Source organism: Lepisma saccharinum, chromosome 27 (assembly GCF_977018435.1).
Source record: "Lepisma saccharinum chromosome 27, izLepSacc3.1, whole genome shotgun sequence".
In the NCBI taxonomy this organism is placed as follows: Eukaryota; Metazoa; Arthropoda; class Insecta; order Zygentoma; family Lepismatidae; genus Lepisma; species Lepisma saccharinum.
In genome coordinates, this window is record NC_139255.1 from 40,797,446 (window position 1) to 40,813,473 (window position 16,028).

Here is a 16,028-nt window from a genome sequence, read left to right on the forward strand (position 1 = left end):
AAATAGTGTGCACTAAAAGAAGTGAACTGGCACTTAAAAGGGGCTAGTACGAGGGGAGTTCAACAAGTTTCCATATTCACCTAGTTCAAATTGTCGAAGAAAATTGAAACTGGGCAGAAAGATTGTCTTTTCTACATAGCACCACCCAATGTTACACATTTTTCCCACCGTTGCAAACACTTGCGAATACCATATTTGTAAAATGCTGGAGATTGGGTGTTTAGCCACGCCTCTGTCGCATATATTACATCTTTGTCATCTTGAAAATGCTTGCCCCGCAAAAAAACTTCTTCATATTAGGGAAGAGGAAGAAATCCGAAGGTGCAATATCTGGGGAATATGGAGGATAAGGCAAAATATCATAGCCACACTCAAGTGCTTTGAGGAGGACACGATGAGATGCATGGGCAGGTCCATTGTCATGCAGGATGACGACACCTTTAGACAGCATTTCTCACGCAATTTGGCCAGAAGGTCTGCGTAATAGTCCCCAGTAATTGTGTGGCCTTTCGGAAGGTAATCCGTGAGGATAATACCACGTTCATCCAAAAAAACAGATAACATCGCCTTCTTGGCAGACACTTTGATCTTTGCCTTTTTAGGAGGGAGGGGGGATCAGTGCTTCCACTGTTTTGAACTTTCTGTGCTTTCAGCAACAACGCTATAGGATGGACACTCTTCACCATATACAGCAAACATTTCCTCATGGATTTGTTTGGGAGCTTTGCCTTGCAGAAAGAGGAATCTGATCACGGCTCTGTATTCCAATTTGTGCATTGTCGCACCTCCATTCATTGAAACACCTGGCAGGGAAGCAGTAATTATTCAACTGCAGTCATATTTGCACATAACATACACATGTATCTATTTAACTTACTCAAGTCTGTGTTCCTACGTGACTAAAGTTGTGGGAATTAGAGGCATTAAAGTAGGAGGAACTGACCCTAAAATTGGGAAGCAGGCACTAAAGGAGGTGGAACTCACACTAAAATTGTGGGACAAATGGAGAAAGTAGGAACTAAAAGAAGTGGGACTGACACTAAAATTATGGGGAGAAAAGGGGAGCTGACACTAAAATGGTGGGAAGCAGCCACTAAAAGGTGAGCTGACACTTAAAGGGGAAAGCAGACACTAGAAGAAATGGAACTGACTATTGGTGGTGAAGCTTTACAACAATAGTTTTTGAATATTTTATGTATTAGAATTCTGTTATTTCAGATTCAACTTTATCACATTGATATATGTAATTTTTGAACTTGAAATTTAAATTATTTTACCTGTTAAATTTCTTTAAAGGTACTCTACAAAATCCATGCGGTATTAATAACGGGAACTGTTCTCACCTGTGTCTTTTGAGCTTCAATGGTACTTACAACTGCAGTTGCCCTCATGTTATGCTATTAGCAGAAGATGGTAGGACGTGTGTTGGTAAGTTGCAGTTTGTGTCTTTGAAAATGACTAGTGAAGGGTAGGATTATTTACACATTATGAAAGACAGTAAAACTGAAAAACTACTATAAACATGTACTGCATTATTTCATTACTTCCATACTAGATAGATTTCTACACTTGTACACTGTTCTTTACAAGATGTGTAGATTTATTTCTAAATATTGCCGATCAATTTTACCACTTTCTTTATCTGAGCTCTTAGCAGATAACTCAGTGTAACTCATTTCAAACTATGTCTCTAAAACAAAACATGCTCTGTATGACAGTAATTTTTCTTGTGGAATTTTTGATCTGTTCAAGGAAAGTGACAAAACAATGGAACCTAGATTTTATGTTTCCGGATTTTACATTTGCCTGCATTATAAATTCACTGTTGATGGTCCCAACATAGCAAAATGTTATAACATTTTCCTAGATTTAACATTTTCCCGCAGTTTTTTTTTTTTTTTTTAGCTTGTCCCCCTGAGAAACGTAAAATCGAAGTTCCAATGTAATTACTTAAAGTAAACATAAGTTATTGTTCATTTAATTTTTTATAATACTAAATACCCTGCAGGCTTGTTTAATTCATAGATAGCAGCAGCCAAGGTAGTGAATTCATTAATTACTGTATGCATATTGTTCTATTAATTGGAGTTTGTTTTTCAGGTTAAAGTAATAAAATCTAGGAATAGGCCTACATTAAACTTTAATACTGATAAGGTACAGCTACAGCATTTGGCAATAACTAATGTTCTACCAAATGAGTTCAATATATTAAGTGGCAAATATTTTATGATTATTGTGAATGGGTCATTCACCTTCTTAATGAATGTATGGCTGATAGGGTTTTGTCTTAATGAAAGAAAACTATAAATGTAAAAAAAATGTATTTGCACCGAAAGGGGATACATTGATTATAACTTCAAGTTTAAGCAAAAGTTATAACAAAGTAGAATTGCACATTAATTTAAACTATTTATAGAAATACCTACAGATAATTTATTACACTGATGGACTGCTGATTATTGTATGACATCCCTAATACAAAATGATATACTCGATCTATGCACAATTGTAAACAAATTATTTTTATCTACTGAAAAGTTAATAAAATTGCCAAAACAGTAAATTGTAAGATATTGAGCAAGATGAAGAAAATATACATATTACACTATATCTCTGCATTCAGATGAGGATGTTGTTTTAAGAAACTTGATAAAAATTAATATGTCCCAATAACATTATTTATTGTTTGCAACAGTGATTAGAAAGTAAAGAAAGTGTAAGTGAAATATGGAATGTTCAATTTCCATGGTGGGAGAAGGGGTAGCAACTATGTTGTCATTCAAAATGGTCATTATTCATTCATTGTTTGTTATTTAGACATCTAGATTTTTAGAATTCATATTTCATAATATTCAAGTTACCTCTTCAGTTCACCAGATGCAATTTTGGAAGTCACATCAGACATGACGACAACAAACATTCACTTTAAAATTATCATATCAGATACGTTCCTTGTGCACGGAATAGTAGCCATATCTTGCAAAACGTTCAGTGCAGATTAAGTGATGCATTTGTTTACTGTTGTTGTGGTATGGTGAAAAAATAACACTCCCAAAGCAAAGTGTCCAATTGACAGTTTAAGCATGCAATTATGTTTGTTACATTTCCTCTAACTGCAGTGAATGAGAGGGTGCTACTCTTCTCTCGGGCCAATGAGATACGTGGGGTGGACCTTAAAATGCCTTACTATCATACTATTCCAACTGTCAGCCTGCCACAGGTCCATTCCCCTGTCCAGCTGGACTTCAATGCTGGGACGAAGAAGATTTACTGGACGGATATTCAAGTGAATGAGGTGAAGAGGACAGGTCTGACAGGTGGTGCCATTGAAACTGTGTTGGATACAGGTAAGGCTTAGTTTTGTTTTTTGTCGCCAATTGTGCAATGTACTAGATGGATACATTCTGATTTCCCCTCCTCTTTCTTTCTTTCTTTCTTTACCTTTCCTTGTTTTTCTTTTATTCTTTCTCATTTTCCTCTCTCCCATCTTTCTCTTCTCTTTCTAGTTTGTGTGTGTGTGTATGTGTGCATGCCCGTGTGCGATTACACACACAAGAGGTAAAGAGACTTACAGATCAGCGGTTTCAAAGTTTAGGATCTTCCCAATACTTACGGAACATCATTCCCAGTAGAGGCTTATTGTCTGCAGTTCAAAATCTCACTTCCCAGCTTTCATGACCATTACCAATTACAGTCTATGAATAAAATAAACTGTGAATTAAACTTTTTAACTCCAAGAAGCATCTATTGATAGTGTTGGAGCATTGCACTGAGCAAGAAACTCATTTGAGAATGTGAGAAACATAAACATTTCTGCCCAATAAAAATATATCAGAGAGGCAATTTTGGATGCGACAATGGGCTACAATAGGTTTTGCACTTCAGGTGTGAGGTCAAAAGTTTTATTATTGGAAGACACTCGGAACCTAAACATGACAGTAGAGCTCACTTAAGAGCAGTATGCCTGGATAATGGAGGCCTCTAGTGGTGGAAGCCGGAATTATCTCAGTAGAGAGTGTGCTGAGAAGTTGTGGTGTGGTGTGGAGTGGAGAACCTTGAAGTCCATGCATAAAAGCACAAAATATGGTACACGTCACACCTTCACCTACCAACCTGACACATCATTTGTTTTTACCACACTATAAATATAAATGGACAATGAAGCAATAATATAGTAATATCCATGCCTAACTTTGAATTTGAACCAAATTCCCTAACTTGGCAACATAATGCTCTCGACTAGGTGCTGCTTGTATGGCCAAGCATGTTGAGTGGCATACTGTATTTGCTATGTCAAAGGCTCTATGTTTAACTCCTGGCTTGACATTTCATTGTGAAGTGTCTTTTTATCAATTCCATCTAATCATAATTCGTCCTCATGTTTGTGATAGCCAAGAATATAAAATAAGAAAAATACAAAATGCTATCCACTAGTCCATGGAAGCTGCTCACTTTACCTTTATCACAAACTGTTGCACCTTAGCATTCATATCTTCTCAGGAATGTGTGCGTGTGTGAATGTAACAGGTGTGCAGTCCTGGGTCTCCACTGACATGAGGAACCCAGACTTCTTCAAAGCATATGTACAAGTAACTTATAAGTTACTAATCATATGTAATGGAGTTGAAATACAGGGACTTGTGCTTGGTAAGTTTCCCTTGAATTCTTGTAATGTATTTCTTGCACAAGGGATGGTATTACAACTAAAATCTCACCAATTATCAATTTGGGGATGAAACAAGTATTTAGTGTTTCACAGAAGACAAGAATGGTGGTGTTGTTGGCTTGAACAACAAAAGGTTCACATTTTCAGCATTAAGTAATGTAAATGTAGAATGCATTAAACAAATAGCAATTAGCAAGAGATTAACAAAGGTAGATTTCACTTTCAAATGCTTTCTCATGTAAAATTTTAAAAAAGAAGATAAAAAAGCTATATTTGGCTGAACTGAATTTCAGAGTTCAGCTAGTTCATCTTTCTAGTTGAAACTGCTGGATTTAGTCTACTTATTAATCCATAATTTAATACTATTGCATGTTTAGTATGCTTTTAATTTTTAAGTAATATCTACATTTTTCAATCACATGCACATATTGCACACTCGTGTTTCACAATGTAACAGTACATAGCACCATTTAAGTATCATTGAATAAAACTAACAAATAAACCAAACCTAACTCTAACTTGAATGTGCATTTCTAATGTACCATTCTCCAGAGAACTAGATTTTTATAACAATAATATAATTATTCATGATGTTAGTTATTTGAAGAAAATAGTCCAAAGTATCAATTTGTAGCATATATTGTGTTTAGCATACAAACAGCATTACAAAAGAAAAAAGATCGAACAAGAAAAAATTAACGTCCTTCCAGTCGAGACTGCTCACACAGACAGAATACTCCGTGGTTCACATATACTACTCACAAACAGTCATAAGTTCTACACTCAGCCACCAAGTGGCAGATCCAATCAAATACACATCATAAAATGCAGTGTTTCTGTAATTCTTAACACATGGGATGATAAATATGCAGTGGCATATCCTGCAAATTTGACCTAGTTTACCACAACAATTCTTAATTCGGGTACTCACATTTTCCGCGAAGCTGTTTTAAGTAATTTTCTTTCTATTAATTTTGGTAGCCACTGCCACCAGCCTCATGAGTTCCAACGAGGATGGTGGCAGTGGCTACAGAAATTAATAGAAAGATAATTAGTTAAAACAGCTTCGCAGAAAGCGTGAGTACAAGGGTCACTATTTATATTTTGAGCCTTGGCAACACTGATTGAAGTTAGGCGCGATTTGACGTTTGCACGGAATCGTGTGGCATTATTGACCATAATGTACTTCAAATGTTTTGTCAATAGCTTGATTTGTGTTGTTTATGTTGCCTTGGAGATTGCGCGACAACAATAAAATGGAATTAACTCGTGAACATTTTCGTGCGATGATTTTTTACGATTTTCGACGTGGATTATCAAGACAAGAGTGCATCGATCAACTTACTTCCACATTTGGCGATGAAGCCCTATCCTTTGCCACTGTGAAACACTGGTATAACTAATTTAATCGTGGCTGCCATTCGCTCACCGACGAGATTCGCGAAGGTCGTCCAAAATCAGTTGTTGTTTAAGGAAACATTGATGCTGTGCAAAACCTAATACTGCAAGATCATCATGTGACATACTGTGAGATTGAGGCAACCATAGGCATTAGTTCCACCAGCATATATAAAATATTACATGATCATTTAGCTGTGAGAAAGGTATGTTCTCGTTGGATCCCACACAATTTGACAAAAACTCAAAAAGACGCTCGCGTCAATTGGTGGAAACAAATGCTCAATAAATACAATCGTGGTGCTTCAAAAGACGTATATAAGATTGTAACAGGTGACGAATCATGGATATATGCATATGAGCCGGAACGTAAACAGCAGTCGACTGTATGGGTGTTTCAAGATGAACCCAATCCAGCAAAAGTTGTTCGTGCTCGAAGCACATCGAAACAAATAGTCGCCTGTTTTTTCGGGAAAACTGGTCATGTGGCAACTATGCCTTTAGAGGAACGTAGAACGGTCAACTCTGAATGGTACACAACAATTTGTTTGCCAGAGGTCTTCGGTCAAATACGGAAAACAAACGGATCATTCTTCATCAAGACAATGCCAGCTGTCACACATCTCGTCTAACAACCGACTTTATGAACAGTCAAAAAATCGAATTGATGGGTCATCCGCCGTACAGACCTGATTTGGCACCCAATGACTTCTTCTTGTTCCCGAATGTCAAGAATAAATTGCGTGGACAACGATTTTCGTCGGCGGAAGACCCCGTTGATGCATTCAAAAACCATATTATGGAGGTGTCTCAAGAAGATTGGAAAAACTGCTTTGACAAATGGTTCGAACGAATGCAAGATTGTCAAGTGTATTGACCATAAAGGAGAATACTTCGAAAAACAATAAAGCAGTTTTCAATGCCAAATTGCTGTTTTTTTCATTGTTAGGCTCAAAATATAAATAGTGACCCTCGTATTTGAATTATCTATTACCGCATGTCGCATTCCCATAGTATGAAAACGATTCTTATTTGGTGTATGTATTTATTATACATCCCCTATCTACACTGCTCGCCATTAAAATTGCAACACCCAGAAGGAAATGAGATAGAAACATGAAACTTGGCAAATATGTAGTTCATAATAAGATAAGAAAATGATTACAGTTAGAGCTCGGTGGTGTGACATGTGACACGTAGAACATGGTTGCATAACCCCAAGGAGCTAGTAGCGTGTACAGCCTCCATGGGCGGCAATAACTGCTGCAACACGGCGAGGCATGGACAGAATGAATCTATCGATGTCTGCTTGCGGTATGGCGTCCCAAGCGGCTTCCACACAGTGCCAGAGGTCTTCAACATTACGTTCCGGAAACCTGAGTTGGGCCAGCCGGCGACCCACCATGGACCAGACATGTTCAATTGGCGACATATCCGGCGAACGTGCTGGCCAAGGAAGCAGGGGCACGTGGTTAGCTTCCATAAATGCGAGGACATTCCTTGCAACATGGGGGTGCGCGTTATCCTGTTGAAAAGTGGCATTATGCAGTGCATGGATTAATGGGACAGCAACAGGGTGAGAACCTGTGTGATGTACCGTTGGCTGTTCAATGTCCCTTGAATGCGTACGAGATGCAAACGAACACCTATGGCGATGGCACCCCATACCATGATACCCAATGAAGGCCCTGTGTGATGATGCATGATGCAGGCATCATGAATCCTAGTGCCACGGTGCCGCCAGATGCGTGTACGTCCATCATGATGTTGTATACAGAAGCGGGATTCATCAGAGAACACTACAGCATTCCACTCCGCCATCCATGCACGATGGTCTTGGCACCATCTCAGACGCAAACGCCTATGCTCTAGCGTCAGAGGAATCCGCAACAGTGGGCGCCGGGAAAAAAATTCCCCGGTTCGCCAAACGACGAAGCACGGTTCGTGGGGACACTGGTAAAAAAAAAAAAAGGTAAAGTATTCCCCTGTGCATAGCACCACGCCATGAAGGCGTATAGGGGGTGTGGGGGTAACGCCCCACACTTTCTTGATCCGGTCGTGAGTGGGTGTGATGTGATCAGCATCACGCCCCTGACTGCCTTTACCCCCCAGGGTTTCCCCCAGGTACCCATGTTATTCGACGCTGGGTGGACGCCGGGGCCGCTTTCACCGTTAGAAAAGTTCCCGGATTTGAACCGGCCGGGGATCGAACCCGGGACCTTTAGCATGGTAGTCAGACGCGTTACCGACTGAGCCACCGTGGGGACACTGGACGTTGTAAAACATCCCGTACTTCATGCGCAATCCTCGTTGACGTGGCCGTTCTGTCTGTAAGGGCCATGCGTATCAGACATCTGTCCTCTCGTTCAGTCGTCCGACGTGGACGTTGTGAACCTCTACGTCGCTCTACAGTGCCTTCCTGGACCCACTGGTTCCATACACGGATCACTGTGGATGCATTCCATTCTACACGGGCACCGATCTCACGGTAGGATAATCCGCATTCACGGTATGCAACAATTCGGCCGCGATCGAACTGGGAAACCTGCTTGAATCGCTGCCGTATTCGACGACGTGGCATTGCTGACCGATTTTAACACATACACTCACGACCATGCACTTTCACTGCTCTTCTGGACCTATCTGACCTGCTACAGGTACCACTTACCAGATGGCATGGCAGGCGCACATGACGGCCTTGAACACCTAATCATTTCCTTCTACACCTCTCCTCTACACACTGTGCACATTTCGTCCGATTTCGATTACTCCTTCTGGGTGTTGCATTTTTAATGGCGAGCAGTTTATATAAATTACATATAATAGAAATAAAAGACCAATGTAGGCATGCTAGTAAAACAAAAACTGAAGTCCCACAACTTCAATTTTTTAAAATATTTTTCATGACATTTTCCTTTTCACTGAAATTTGGACCTGGATTTCCCTTCATGCAGCAACACTGCCTCTGCCAAGCATGGCACAGAAACAGAAAGCAACAAACAGTTTCCTCCCGCCAACTCTGTTTCCAGCAGTGAACTGGCCACATGCAGGCTCCATGTTGTTAAATAGCCGCTCACTTTTGCTTCCTCAGCTTCCCCCCATACAATTTGGGAGGAAACTTTGTCATCAGAAGGGTTGCGTTATACAACAATGAGTGGCATGTGTAAACCAGTCTTTTAAGTTTTTTTAAATAGTTTACTTTTAAATTCTGGTTTAAAATTGTTTAATTTATAATAAGCAATTTTCCATGTATGAAAAGCTAAATATATAAGAAAATAGTTGAGAAAAGCTGGTTTTGTGCTAACATGGAGAATATGCCGCTGTAAATATATGCCATAATGAAGTAGTTTTTGATGTAAGGGAACTGTAGCATGGCAAGTCAATGGTGTGTATGGTTGTTTAGGTATTCAAAGTAGATGCAAAATAAGCACTTTTATCTTTACATAAATCTGGTGAGGACTGTTTTTGTGGTGGTATTGGTCTTGCGTAGTGTAATAGTTTCATTTAGCACTTTTTGTTTCATTACAGCCATTGAACACCCGGATGGTTTCGCCATTGATTGGATATCTGGAAACATGTTTGTGTCTTCCTCCGGGGCTCACTACAACCAGATAATAGTGTGCAACCTGGAAGGAGAGTATGTGTCCCAGATTGTGTCGGAAAATGTCTTTCAAGTGCAGTCACTGGCCGTTGATCCCATTAGGGGGAAACTCTTCTGGAGTGATATGTCTGGGATGGATTTTGTTGTGGAGATGGCAAACATGGATGGCAGTGATAGAACAGTGCTTGTGTCTAGGAGAGACTTTGCGGAATTGCAGGTTCCACATGGTGAGTATAGAGTTACAATTACATAAACATTTACTGATTACCATAACTAGGGCTACATATTTATGGTGAATAAAAGATGAAGATTTTGTTACAAAAACTGAATAAATTTTGTGATTGAAAGCAGTATATAAAATGGCATTTCAGTGTGGAAATGGTGAATATGATCCTATATTATGGTTTAAAAACTAAATAAACATTTCCCTTCTAGCACATTTATGTAGTTCTTAGAGTATTAAGTTTTTCCCCATCTAATGGAGTCCATTTTTGCTTCTATTTGTCACAATCAATTTTCCATGATTTGTATAACTCTCGGGACAATTTAGGCTTCAGAAAGTGTTGAATTAATTCGCATTTTGCAGTTCATTTCAGATCATTTCATGACAAGATATGGTAGGATAATGTGCTTCACACCTTTCAAGAACATGGAAAATTATAGTGTGTGATTTCACATTTTGGGTTTCCATCAAGAACAAAATATGCATGTCTCTACCAATCTGATTTAAATCTGCTGTCGTAGCATGTTAAGTGGTAGGCTTTTGATCTGCCACCAAAGTTTCCAGGCTTGAGTCCAAGACTTGAGTATTGGTGATCTTTGTGAGAGTCTTTAACCAATTTAATCTAATTATTACTCAATTGTCATGATTAATCAAAAATGTAGGGATGGGATCGATTAATCGATACTCTATCGGTATCGGCCGATATAGGCATATTGGTTTATCGGTAAAATTACCGATTATTTTACCGATCCGATATATCGATAAATATCTTATAATTTAGTGCAAAATTCTGCCATTTTGTTGTAATTTTTATGGATAATCTCCATGCCCTTCTTTCTAAAAAAGTAAATGTCTAAATATTCAACTTCTTTTGCACTATTATTTTCCTGTAGTTTACGGTTATTACAAGCATAAGAAAACAGTTTTTCTTTGTGACCCTTCAGGAGAACACACGCTCCTTTCATCAGACATTTATTTTCATTTTGACTAAAGATACAGCTATAACAATGGTTAGCAATTTTTTGAAACAAAAAGAATCTGTTATATAATGGATGTTGTCAATGTTACATTGTTGTAATATAGCAACTTAACTGTGAAAAGAAGCAGTCTGTTTTATTTTTATTTCAGATTTTTTTTTTTTTTAAATTATGAATCCCAAATATCATCAGGTAATTCAAATTCATCATTGTTTTCACAAAGTCTCTTGATGTTTTCTATTACATTAAATTTTAAAGATGGTGGCTTACCCCATTTGTGAAAAAGAAAACTCCATTCTGGATCTATGTTACCATTTTCATTATTTAATTTATTCCAGTGTTCTTCTGCAATGAACGAAGCTTCCCAGACATTCAACTCTGTGTTTCCCGTTAATCTTTTTAAAACCCCTCTCTTTTTAAACCAATGCTTCTCTTCAATGATATGAGTTGACAAACCTGTTCTTGGGTTTAGATTTATAATGTCCAAATCCTGTTCGTGCCATCTTATTGCTATTTTCCTTGCTGTTTGTCCCACATAATCCTTTGAACATGAACAACTTATATTATATATTCCTGTGGTTTCCACATCTGGTAGAGAGTTTCTCATTTTGAATTCATTAAATGTACATTCCAAACTTCTTGGTGATTTAAAAACAATTTTGAAATTAAAACTGCTAAAAATTTTTGCAATTTTATGTGAGAATCCCTTGTGGAATGGAATGCACACAAATTTATTTTCAACAGAGTTTTCATCTTTGTATTTCTCTTTTCCTTTAGTTTTCTTGCAACTTGTTTTTTGATTTGGTTTATTCTGTTAGTGTGAAAGCCATTTTCTTTTGCTATATTAAAAAGCCTTTCTTCTTCATTTTTGATATCCTCATTATTAGAACATAGTCTTTGTGCTCTCAGGAAAAAAATTAAAAATATGTTTTCCATTGTTATACGCGAATGTTCTGAATTGGCATGGATGTATTTTTCCCCTGCTAATTTTTTCCTATGGACTGATGTTTGAATTGTTGAGTCAGTTGTCTTAATTTGCAGATCAAGGAAAGAAATTACATTGTTAATCATGGGTCCGCAAGTGAATTTTATGCGACGATGTGATTCATTTAACAATTTAAATACGTCCATGATGGTGCTCTCATTTTTAGCAATAATTAGCACATCATCTACATATCTGATGTAGAGTTTGATATCTGCACCTATCTCATTAACAATTGGAGATTTTATGTAATGAAGGAAAATGCTGGAGATGATTCCAGATACTGGGTTTCCCATTGATAGACAATTACTTTGCTGATAGATTTTGCCAGCAAATATAAAGTAATTGTAATTTGCACATACAGTAAACCATCAAACCATTTCCCATGATTTTACTGGGTTAACCTTCATCTCAATAAGCCATCTATGTAATGCATCTGTGGCACCTTCTATTGGAACACTAGGATATAAATTTTCAACATCAAAGCTTGCAATACGATACTCATTATTCCAAACAATATTTTTTAGTTTCTGTTTCACTTCATATGCATTTTTAACACTGAATGGTGTTTGTTGTTTAATTATAGCAAGGCTTTCAACTAAATATTTGGATAGTTTGTATGCAGGATGTGTGAAAGTTGCAATGATGGGTCGTATTGGAGTTCCCAGTTTGTGAGTTTTTGGTAGTCCAAAGGCAATCGGCAGGGTTGAATTTTTGACAATAAGTTTTTTCTTCATTTCTCTTGGTATCATCATACTGCTTTCAATTACTTTCTTTACCTCATTTATTATTTTAGTTATAGGGTTTCGAGAGCTTTCTGTGAAATTGTTTACTTTGAAACATTCTTCCATTTTTTCTTTATTCGGATAAGGACAGGTTTATTTTCCTTGTCCGATTTTATTAAGAAAATGTCGTTTTCTTTCAACCAGATCTTGAAACTATGAACTTTTTTCCCCAACCTTATATGCTCTTTCTCCCGTTCTGTGTATTTTGGACCTCTGTTATTTCATCTGTTGTTCATTGCTTCGTTCATTGCAGAAGTACACTGGAATAAATTAAATAATGAAAATGGTAACATAGACCCAGTATGAAGTTTTCTTTTTCACAAATGGAGTAAGCCACCATCTTTAAAATTTAATGTAACAGAAAACATCAAGAGACTTTGTGAAGACAATGATGAATTTGAATTACCTGATGATATTTGGGATTCATAATTTAAAAAAGAAAAAATCTGAAATAAAAATAAAACAGACTGCTTCTTTTCACAGTTAAGTTGCTATATTACAACAATGTAACAACATCCAATATATAACGGATTATTTTTGTTTTAAAAACTTACTAACCATTGTTATGACTGTATCTTTAGTCAAAATGAAAATAAATGTCTGATGAAAGGAGCCTGTGTTCTGAAACGTCACAAAGAAAAACTGTTTTCTTATGCTTGTAATAACCATAAACTACAGGAAAATAATTCTACAATGCAAGCAATGCGTACATACAACAATAACTATTCTTTTGCACTGAGGTCACCTCGAAACACACATTTATTAAGTAGATCAATTAACATTTCATGTTCATCAAGAACCATTTCTAATTTTATATTGGATCGGTAGAATATTGGTTATCGGTATCTGTAAATTTTATATCGGTACTTTATCGGTATCGGCCAAAATTTCATATCAGCCCATCCCTACAAAAATGGTAGAAAAGCTACATAAAATATAAGAAAAATGCAAAAAATTGCAAATGTTCCTCGATTAACCTGTATGGTTCATTAATCTCCTTACTTTATGTTTGTAACTAAGTCACTGCATTAGGTTTTACTTTGAAAAATAAACTGCATACAGTAGAACCTCGATGTTATGTTTTTTAGGGAACCAAACTGAATAAAATTTTGATGTGGGAAAATTTTATAACATTTTCCTGTGTAAGGAACCATCAATATTGAATGTATAAGGGGGGTAAATGTAAAATCCGGGAATATAAGATCAGGGTTCTATTGTATTCACACTTTTACTTCACAAAACCAGCACACATGAATTTATATTCATAAAATAAGAACACACTGGCAAAATTTTGCACTAAATTGCACTATTTATAGATTTATATCAAATTGGTATAATTATCGGTAATTTTACTGATGAGAGTAAAAATTAATCCCAATTTTTTTCAAGGAATGCATATTTATACCAGAAGTGATTTTTTTTAACAATGTTTAGTCTATTAATATTTAATGTTCACTATCGTCTACTTCATTTTTGTACTTACAGGCCTGAGTATGGATGTAGAGGACTGGAGGCTGTATTGGGTAAACAGTGAATCATATGTGGTGAACTACTATGACTTTGCAGAGAAGAAAGTGAACGTGATTCCACTACCATCAGCACATCCAACAGCATTGACAGTGTACAAAGGAAAGCTTTATTATGCAAATCAAGATGATTCAGCCATCCACGTAGTCAATAAAACAACAGGGGCAAATGATGTCATTTTGAGAAATAATACAAGTACGTCTGCAATTTGTTTTTCTTATTTGACAATATCTCTGTATCAACACTGAAGATTTCTTCTGCATCCTACAATATTATTAGCATAAAAGTAGACCTAAATACTTAATATTGTTTGTGTATGTGATCGAAATGAAATATTTACTGATGTTCATAAAGATTTGAATTTCTAAGAAAGTTCTGATTAATAAGAATTGGATGATGCACTTTTAGGGCAGGGAACATCTGGTATCAGTGTCTCATGGAGTGTTATTCTTTCGTTTGTTTATTTTGGGAACTTCTGACAGAGGGCTTTGCAATTGTGTGTCTGTGCTATTGACGGGAGTCCGTAATACGATTTTTACTAGTGGGAATCTTGACTTGTTCTATGTTGCAAACTGTGTTTGTTATTGAAAATTTAGTTACGTTATCATTATTTTGAAGTGTCCTGGAAGTTTTCTTGAAAAATATGTGTAGAAAGTGTGACATTTTCCCATATAAGCAAGAACTATTTTTGTGCGTATCCCTTCCACAAGCAATATTTATTTTAATTTTGTTATTAGTTCTGCAAAGTGTTCCATGTATAGAACTGTGGCTTAAATAATAAATATATTGTACAGAGATTTTATTTTATTTAATTGATAGGAAAATAAATCAAGTCAAGTCAAACGTAATAATTAAGACAAATGAGAATCCAGGAGAGAAATGCTGAAAACTAAAAACAATGTGTATAACAAATAAGCATCCATGTTGTTAGATCTTCTTTTTAAAAATAAAAATTGCAATTAATGGCACATTTCTAAATGAACTTACTCATTAAAGTATATTTACTTGTTTTCCTCCAGGTAATGTATTGTCTCTGAAAATTTATGACCCTGAGGTTCAGCAAGGAAGCAACCCCTGCATCGTGAATAAAGGGAATTGTTCTCATCTGTGTCTGCCCATCTCAGAGACTGCAAGGGTTTGCAAGTGTGCCACTGGCTACACCGTAGATCCAAAAGACGAGACCAAGTGCATAGGTGAGTAACTTATTGTTATAAGAGGAAAACTAATGCAATTAGCACAGTTACAAATTTATGTATTTTATGGATGAACCTGATATTCAACTGATCCGATATAAAATTGTAAATGCATTTTGATGGCCTTAATGGTTCATTAACCTTTTTAATTAATGTATATAACTGGTTCATTACAGTGAATTTTAGCAGAGATTTTTTATGTATAAAACCTGCGAATATGAACTATATGTTGACTGCTATATTCATAAAAATAATAATATTTTGCAATCACCAACAAACTGTCCACCCTTAGTATATTTTGAGGCTGGGGCTATTTCTATTGTCAGTAATAGAAACTTGGCAAGTTTCATGTCCCTAGTTATATACCTCTTAGGTCAAATGGTTAGTTGTTTCTCATATGCACATTGCCATATCTTTTTGCCTTATCTTTTTACCTCCTTTCTTGCTGCCCAGATCTCTTAAAGTTGGAGGTTCAGTGCTGTATTAGATGCAAAATTTAATTAGTATAAATTATATCATTTAATTGTCCTCATAACTGTTTACAGGAATAGAAGAATTCATGTTTTACTCCCTTAACTGGGAAATCAAGGGGATGCTCCTGAACAGCAACAGAACAGATGTCCTTGCTCCAATATCAAGGGTGCTGATGGCTACAAGCATCGATTTCCATGCAGGT

At 36.6% G+C, this 16,028-nt stretch overlaps 1 protein-coding gene across 4 annotated transcripts in view; it reads left to right on the forward strand.

Moving 5' to 3' along the window:
* The window catches only part of LRP1 (LDL receptor protein 1), a 330,684-nt gene that overhangs the window by 217,307 nt on the left and 97,349 nt on the right, over positions 1–16,028 (forward strand). For 3 of the 4 annotated variants that reach the window (XM_083113423.1, XM_083113425.1, XM_083113426.1), the window contains exons 26-31: positions 1,297–1,426; positions 3,115–3,347; positions 9,593–9,892; positions 14,118–14,354; positions 15,179–15,352; positions 15,898–16,026. In XM_083113423.1, the coding sequence (XP_082969549.1) occupies positions 1,297–1,426; positions 3,115–3,347; positions 9,593–9,892; positions 14,118–14,354; positions 15,179–15,352; positions 15,898–16,026 (1,203 nt within the window). Of the gene's footprint in view, positions 1–1,296; positions 1,429–3,114; positions 3,348–9,592; positions 9,893–14,117; positions 14,355–15,178; positions 15,353–15,897; positions 16,027–16,028 lie in introns of all 4 variants that reach the window. The other variant, XM_083113424.1, reaches the window with a different exon arrangement.